This window comes from Carcharhinus amblyrhynchos, chromosome 3 (assembly GCF_965287045.1).
Source record: "Carcharhinus amblyrhynchos chromosome 3, sCarAmb.v2.hapA, whole genome shotgun sequence".
Classification (NCBI taxonomy): domain Eukaryota; kingdom Metazoa; phylum Chordata; class Chondrichthyes; order Carcharhiniformes; family Carcharhinidae; genus Carcharhinus; species Carcharhinus amblyrhynchos.
The window spans coordinates 99,359,272-99,367,814 of NC_137326.1; the positions used below are offsets into that span (position 1 = coordinate 99,359,272).

The following is an 8,543-nucleotide window of genomic DNA, read 5'->3' on the forward strand; positions in this document are numbered from 1 at the left end:
AGCAAATTATTCACGTCCTCCTCCGTGAAGACCGAAACAAAAAAGTTATTCAAGACCTCAGCCATTTCCCCATCCCCTACCACTAAGTCCCCCCTCTCATCCTCTAAGGGTCCAACGTTCACCCTACCCAGCCTCTTCCTTTTTATATATTTATAAAAACTCTTGCTATCCTTCTTTATATTAAGCGCTAGCCCAGCTTCATAGTTTCTCCTACCCTTCTTTATCAACTTCTTTGTCAATCTTTGTTGACATTTAAACCTCTCCCAGTCCTCTTCTCGCCCACTACTCTTAGCTACTCTAAATGCCAGGTTAGAAACTCCAAAGTGTTTTATGAAGCTTGCCTGAATCTTAAGTTTTGCTTTTTGAACTTGGCTAGGATAAGCATGAAATGCTTCACTTCAGGTGTGATTCAAAAGACCCACTAGGGAGTTTTTATCTAATAAAGTTTATTTAAGAATATAGTTAACATGTATATTAATTAGCAATTAGCAAAAATTAGCAAGAACTTTTATCAATTTCAAACAAGAACCAAAACAACCGCTCTAATGTATAACCCGTCATGAATATCTCTAATGTGTTCCAATTAAAACCAAAACCTCCTATAGACAAAAGAGCCTTCTCACAGATTTAACACAGCATAGACTAATTCTCACTAATGGAAATTTGAGTCCGTTGGTTGAAGACTGTAGTTCTCTGGATTCACTCCAAACAGTTTGAAGACAAGACAGCTTCCCAAAGCACCAGAAAGACTCTGGTCCAGCCCCCAACAACAGCAAACTTTTACCCTTCAGGAAACCAACAGCATTTTCAAAACAACGGGAAGAAAGGGAAAACACTCCTTTTTAGCTTGCTGCCCCTTCTAAAACTCAACTCAAAACCTGCAGCTCCAAACTGAAACTGAACATAAAATCCCTGACAACTGAACTGCCCACAGTTTTTTTTTCTCCTCCCAACAATGACGTCACCTAAGGCTATGAGTATGAATTTTAAAGAACTCTAAAAGGTAAACTAACATCACACATGTATAATTGTAATGAATGTCTGGTGTTGCATATTCTCTGCTAACTGCAAAATCCAGACCTATTGTGATACAAATTAGCATTCTAACAATTCTTGTTTTTTAATACACTGGTAATTGACTGTTCAAGTTTAATATCCTTTTAACAGTTGTAAATCAAGATGGTCAACCACTCATCGAAGGCAAGCTCAAAGAAAAACAAGTGAAGTGGAAGTTTATAAAGAGGTGGAAGACCCGTTATTTCACACTGGCTGGGAATCAGCTTCTATTTCGCAAAGGAAAATCAGTAGGTATTTGTTTAAGATTCACCAGAGTAAATCAATGGAACCAAAACCAGAGCCATTTGTATTTTGTTTACTACTCGGGAAGTCCTAAACACCAATCTCGAATCCCTACAGTACAGAAGGAGACCTTTGGGCCCATTGAGTCTGTACCAACCACAATCCCCACCCAGGCCCTATTTTCTTAATCCCACATACTTACCCTGCTCATCCCCCTAATACTAGAGTCAAGTTAGCATGGCCAATCAACCTAACCCACACATCTTTGGACTGTGGGAGGCAACCCATGATGTGGAGATGCCGGCGTTAGACTGAGGTAAACACAGTAAGAAGTCTCACAACACCACGTTAAAGTCCAATAGGTTTATTTGGTAGTAAATATAAAAGTAGGGAGGTCTTGCTGCAGCTGTATAGGGCATTGGTGAGGCCGCAGCTGGAGTACTGTGTGCAGTTTTGGGCGCCGCACCTGCGCAAGGATATTTTGGCCTTGGAGGGAGTGCAGAGGAGGTTTACTAGGCTGATACCGGAGTTGAGGGGGTTGAGCTATGAGGAGAGGCTGAATAAACTAGGCTTGTACTCGTTAGAGTTTAGAAGAATGAGGGGAGATCTCATTGAGACGTATAAGATGATGAATGGGATGGATAGGATAGAGGTGGAAAGACTCTTCCCGCTCAAAAAAGACAGTAGGACTAGGGGGCACAGCCTCAAGATAAAGGGGGGGCGGTTCAGAACGGAGTTGAGGAGGAACTTCTTCACTCAAAGGGTGGTGAATCTCTGGAATTCTCTGCCCGTTGAAGTGGTGGAGGCTGCCTCGCTAAATATTTTTAAGAAGCGGGTTGATGGGTTTTTGATAAGAGAAGGGATTAAGGGTTATGGGGAGAGGGCGGGAAAGTGGAACTGAGCCACGACAGATCAGCCATGATCTTATTGAATGGCGGGGCAGGCTCGAAGGGCCAGATGGCCTACTCCTGCTCCTATTTCTTATGTTCTTATGTTCTTATGTTCTTAAATGTCACTAGCTTTCGGAATGCTGTTCCTTTGTTAGATGAGTGGGGAGTTCTGATCGCAAACAGGGCATATAAAGGCATACATAGCTTACAGAAAACTGATTATTCCATCATTCTAATCAGTATTCTGTAAACCGTGTGTGCCTTTATATGCCCGGTTTGTGGTCAGAACTCTCCACTCATCTGACGAAGGAACTGCGTTCTGAAAGCTAGTGACGTTTACTACCAAATAAACCTGTTGGACTTTAACCTGGTGTTGTGAGACTTCTTACGGAGAAAATCCACACAAACATGGGGAAAAAGTGCAATATCACTTAATATCCACACAGTCAGTGACCCAAGGCCAGAATTGAACCTGGAGACCTGGCGCTGGGAGGCAGCAGTACTAACCACTGTGCCATAATGTTGCCCTTTGTAATATTTGCTGGGAGAAGTGCAGCCATCTTTAAAACAAAATCAAAATACTATGGATGCTGGAAATCTGAAATAAAAACAGAAAATGCTGGAACTTATCAGCAAGTCAGTCATCATTCATGGAGAGAGAATTCCAAGTTACCAATTCAGATCACTGGTCAAAAGAATTCAGAAATAAGATTTTAAAAAAACTGGCATGCATATGGAAATAAACGAATATCATCCAAAAAGGTAAAAGTATTCGCAAATAATATTTGAAGAAATAAAGTTTACAGTTACAATAAAAGAAATCCAGAAACAAATAAAAGGACCAAATGAAAAAGGAAAAGAGAATGCATGTAACAAACCAAAATATAAAGTTTAAGACAGCAATGCTGTAGTCAAATAGGAAGAGGTGAACAAACAAACATGTTTTGCCTGATCTTCATTTTTATTTTACCTGGAAAGTTTGATAAATCCACTTAATTTAAATAAGAAGTTAAAGGGAACAAAATTGTAAATTTGCATGTTATCCATGCAATCAGCATGGGAAACTTTATTAAAATTTAAAGTTTTAAAGTTTAGTTATCATTGTCACAAGTAGGTTTACATTAACACTGCAATGAAGTTACTATGAAAATCCCCTAGTCGCCACATTCCAATTCCTGTTCGGGTACGCTGAGGGAGAATTTAGCGTGGCTCATGCACCTACTCAGCACACCTTTTGTACTGTGGGAGGAAACTGGAGCACCAAATGGAAACCCACTTAGACAAGGGGAGAACCTGCAGACTCCACACTGACAGTGATCCAAGCCGGGAATTGAACCCAGGTCCCTGGCATTAACATCCTTCAAAATAATGGCAACAAAATAATATAGTTTGAGCAATGAATTACTAAATATGAAAACATAGGAGTTGTCAACACTGAGATTGTTTGTAATGGGGGACAATTGCTGCTTTTATTTATTCTTTCATGCAATATGAATGTCATTGACATGCTAGGTCAGTATTTGTTGCCTTTCCCTAATTGACCTTCAGAAGGTGGTGGCGAGCCATCTTCTTGAACCACAGCAGTCCATCTGGCATATTACACCCAGTGCTGTTAGGAAGGGAGTTCCAGGTTCTTACTCAACAACAGTGAAGGAACAGCAGTATAGTTCCAACTCAGAATGCTGCGTGGCTTGCAGGTGATGGTGTTTCCATGTGTCTGCTGCCCTTGTCCTTCTAGGTGCTGTGGGTAGTGGGTTTGGAAGGTGCTGTTGAAGGAGCCCTGATGATTTGTTACAGTGCATCTTGTAGGTGGTAACACACTGATTACACTATGTACTGATGAATATTTAAGATGGTGGGTGTCAAGCGGACTGCTTTGTCTGGGATGATGTCAAGGTTTTGGATTGTTGTTGGAGCTGTACTCATCCAGGCAAGAGAGAGTATTCCAGCACACAGACTTGTGCCTTGTAATTAATGGGATGGCTTTGGGAAATCAGGAGTTGTATTGTACAGGAGCTGTAAGAGCGTAAACTGCTCTTATATTTTCAGTATTTATAAGGTAGGTCCACCTCAGATCAATAGGTACCCCCAAGGATTTTTATGCTGGGGGATTCAGTAATGGTTTTGTCATTGAACATCAAAAGGAGGTCATTAGATTCATTCTTGCTGGAGATTGTCATTGCCTGGCACCTATGTGGCATGAATTTTATTTGCCACCAATCAGCCTAAACATGAAAGCTGACCGGGTGGTATTGCATATAGACGTGGACTGCTTAAGTATCTGAGGATTCCGAATGATGCTGAACATTCTGCAATCATCAGTGAACATCCCCACTTCTGGCCTTATGGTGGAAGGAAGGTCATTGATGAAACAGCTGAAAATGGTTGGATCTAGGGCAGTGCCCTGAGGAACTCCTACAGCGAAGCCCTAAAGTTCTACAACCACAGACATTTTGCTTTTATACTAGATGTGACTCCAACTTGTGGCGAGTACCTCTGGCCCACCCCCAACCCACCTCCTCCACCGATTCAGACTGACTTTACTTTTACTGGTGGTCCTTGGTACCACAATCAGTCAAATGCTGCCTTGATGTCATGGGGAATAATTATATAACTTTCAATGAAACAAACTGGATATTTCGAAATCCTATGTGTCACTTTGTTCACATCTTCATCCTGCAGAAAGACGATCCAGATGATTGTCCAATTGAACTGAGCAAGGTACAAAGTGTGAAAGTCATCGCTAAAAAGCGGAGAGACCGTGGCCTTCCTCGAGCCTTTGAAATCTTCACAGACAACAAAACATATGTCTTCAAAGCGAAGGATGAAAAGAATGCAGAGGAGTGGTTACAGTGCATCAATGTCGCAGTGGCTCAAGCTAAAGAAAGAGAAAGCAGAGAGGCAACAACATACCTCTGAATAAACTTGAGATAAATTGGACAGATGGATAGGTTGGCAAACAAGTAACTGTCAAGGTGAATCACTACATAAATTTTGCTTATGTATTTCAATGTAGAGCTTCAAAGTCTTGAGGTGAGAGGTAGCATTAACAAATGTGGGAGAAAACTGGAACTGTATCCTGCATACGTATCACAAACAATATTTAATAATATAAATCAGTGACAGAGTGACAGCATCACCCATTGAACTGTCAAAGAAATGCATTAAAAATATTTAGAAAAATGAAAATCTGAAAAATTTAATAATGAATAAGTAAATGGCAAAGCAGTGGTTACAGTGCATACTTTAAAATGACTTTTTTTTGCAATTTTTGAACTCAAAGTTCTAGAAAGTAAATTAAAATGCAGTTCATTCACAACACTATCTGATTGTAAATGGTACATTCATCAAACATCTCGCTCCAAAAAGGAAATTATTTTAAAATAACAAATGTCTCTCTCTAAATTACATTAGCAATGGGTTTTTGATATTTAAGCTGCACTTATGAGATCAACATATGACTCAAAATAAGCATATTATTAAATTGCTTGCATTTTGTGAGAGGATGCGCTCTAATGCTTGAAGTTTTTGGATTTGTTCATTATTGCACAGTCAAGGTGGCTTCTATAATCCATTGACAAACAAAAACTTCATTCACTGCGGTTCAATAGCAGTGGTGCCACCTCCACTGATCACATGGAATAGAAAGATCCCGTGTTATCTTCAAGACTATATTGGGGTCATTTCAAGTGCCTTCACTAGCTCTGGGATGAAGTCAAAAAATAACTTGGCCACACTTCTTCAATAATCTCTGTGGTGGAAAGTATATGTTTGTGTGTATGTGGGGATTGGGTGAGGACAGCATCAGGTTGTACTCCAGTTATGCTGGTCCCATAATCATAAAGATCATGATGCTCACACTCTGAATGAAGAGTAAGCAATCCTCAGGAGTAGGAGGCAAAAGAAGGGAATAATTGTTGAAGAAAAAATGATAGGGAATGGACGACAGCAAGTACAGCCAGTATTTATTTCACCCTTGATTTAAATTTATTTTAATAACAAGAAACCTTTCCTCTGTCCTTTGCAGAGTTATTTTTGCCAGTATTTTATGACTTCGCTTGGGTGAGGCTTGTAAAATCCCACCCAAGGCCAATGGAGAATTCCGTTCTGTGAGCCTTGCCCATCCTGATTCCGGCCATTAAATGATGTCAAAGTAACATTCTCACAGATGTAGCTAATCCAGAATAACCTGTCACTGTGTGGATTAATATGTACAATGATTTTTGTATGGTAGATTATAGACCTAGTACTCGGTTTGTTTTGGTTCTGCCTATGAATACATTAGGTAGATCTCCAAAGTGGCGCACAATTCCTTTTACATATCTACCATTGATGGATTATTTTATAGAACATACTTTTATTTAAACTCCATTCAGCAACTATGAACAGGTTCCTCTCAGAATGGTTTTTGAGGCAATTAGAAGAAATCTTTGGTTAACAAAAGCTGTGAAATAGCATGTACAGTATCCAATGTAAACTTACTTTAAATAATTAGATTGTTGAGATAAACCTTCCAGATAAAATGAAATACTAAGGAATTGTAAATTGAATTAATGTTTTATGTATTTTATCTGCAGATTTTATACAACTTCGTTGTCAAAAGTTATCATTAGCTGAAAATTCCTCTTTGTTTTACAAATATTTCCAGCCTTGTGTCTGCTAAATATTTCTATTTTTGTAGCACTTAATACTCAAGTATTCCTCAATGTTCATTTTTGTTATTTCAATCTCTATTTGCAATATTTTTTTATAACATTCACAGATATTGGTCTTTAGAAATCAAAGGAAATCTAACGCATTTCAAAGTTATGGATCAGGAATTTCCTCGGAGCTGCTCCTGATTCACCACAGTGAGTTTACCAGATATACAGTGAACACCCTGGCTGGGATTTTCCAGTTCCAGCAACGGACCTTTTGGCTGGTCCACCAAACTTTCCATCCAGCTTGCAAGAACTGTGTCCTATGCATTTCCACAATACTTTCTGAGTTATCACAGTTTGTGCTGGGGCAGCTCCAGGGAAATTCTCAGCCTGTACCACCTCAGTTTATTTGATGACCTCAGATTCAAGAGATTGTGGATGGAAGACTCACCAAAAATTTAAGTGCATGTTCCAGGCTGACACTTTTGGTAGTGAAATGTCTTATTCCATCCAGATCAGATATTAAATAAAGGTCTGCTGCTCAGCTGGCTGTGAAACAGCACTATTTGAAGAAGACATTGTTCTGAAATATGATAGTATTATTTACATAAAGGGGAAGGTGAGCAAGTAAATCTCATCATTTGTCCATTCATTTACTGTTAGTAGATTTTTGACTGGATGCAAAGTTAGCCACCAGGTTTGGCTATAACAGTAGTGAGTGCACTTCAAATATAATACTCTGGTTTGAAAGTATTTTGGGGCATCTTGTGATTGCAATGAAGTACTAGATAGGTTATCAGTAACAAAGTAGTTCTTACAAATAGTGTTCCCCCTCCTTTGAATGCAATGAATTTGAAATGGACCTCTTCTCAATGACTCAAACATTTTCCTAAGTAAAGAAGAGATAAGGATTGTTATATCAGTGTTCACATGTTTTCCCTTTTGTAAATATTACAGTTTTATTTCAGTCAAGATGGTTGGATGTAGATTTCATGGTTGCAGTAAATGCTAGTTTGTGAACTGCTGAAAGGAAATTTCCTCTTTCCCTTTTCCTGACAGTTCATAGAATCCCTACAGTGCAGAAGGAGGCCATGTGGCCCATTGAGCCTGCATTGACAAAAATCCCACCCAGGTCCTATCCCTGTAACCCACATATTTACCCCTCTAGTTCCCCTGACACTAAGGGACAATTTACTGTAGCCAATCCACCTAACCTGCACATCTTTGAACTGTGGGAGGAAACCAGAGGACCTGAAGGAAACCCACACAGACATGGAGAGAATGTACAAACTCCACACAGACAGTGACCCGAGGCCGGAATTGAACCCGTCTCTGGCGCTGTGAGGCAGTAGTGCTATCCACTGTGCCACGATGCCACACAGTTGTCCAGTAATCTGGTCCTGTGTTCGATTCCTGGCTCGGGTCACAGTCTGTGTGGAGTTTGCACATTCTCTTCATGTCTGCATGGGTTTCCTTTGGGTACTCCAGTTTCCTCCCACAGTCCAAAGATGTGCGAGTTTGGTTGATTGGTCATGCTAAGAAATTGCCCCTTAGTGTCCAGGGATGCATAGGTTAGAGGGATTAGTGGGTATAATATATGGGGGTAGGGCCTGGGTGGGATTGTGTTCAGTGCAGACTCGATGGGCCAAAGGGCTTCTTTCTGCACTGTAGGGTTCTATGATTCTACGATAATCTCTTATAAGAACATAAGAAC

At 40.0% G+C, this 8,543-nt stretch overlaps 1 protein-coding gene across 3 annotated transcripts in view; it reads left to right on the plus strand.

Moving 5' to 3' along the window:
* veph1 (ventricular zone expressed PH domain-containing 1) overlaps nucleotides 1–8,037 on the plus strand; it is a 203,885-nt gene extending 195,848 nt beyond the window's left edge. For 2 of the 3 annotated variants that reach the window (XM_080185581.1, XM_080185580.1), the window contains 2 exons: nucleotides 1,168–1,304; nucleotides 4,872–6,537. In XM_080185581.1, coding sequence (XP_080041707.1) covers nucleotides 1,168–1,304; nucleotides 4,872–5,108 — 374 coding nt within the window. In that variant the 3' untranslated portion in view covers nucleotides 5,109–6,537. Of the gene's footprint in view, nucleotides 1–1,167; nucleotides 1,305–4,871; nucleotides 6,538–6,951 lie in introns of those variants that run through there. The other variant, XR_013886325.1, reaches the window with a different exon arrangement.
* The last annotated feature ends 506 nt before the right edge of the window (nucleotides 8,038–8,543 follow it).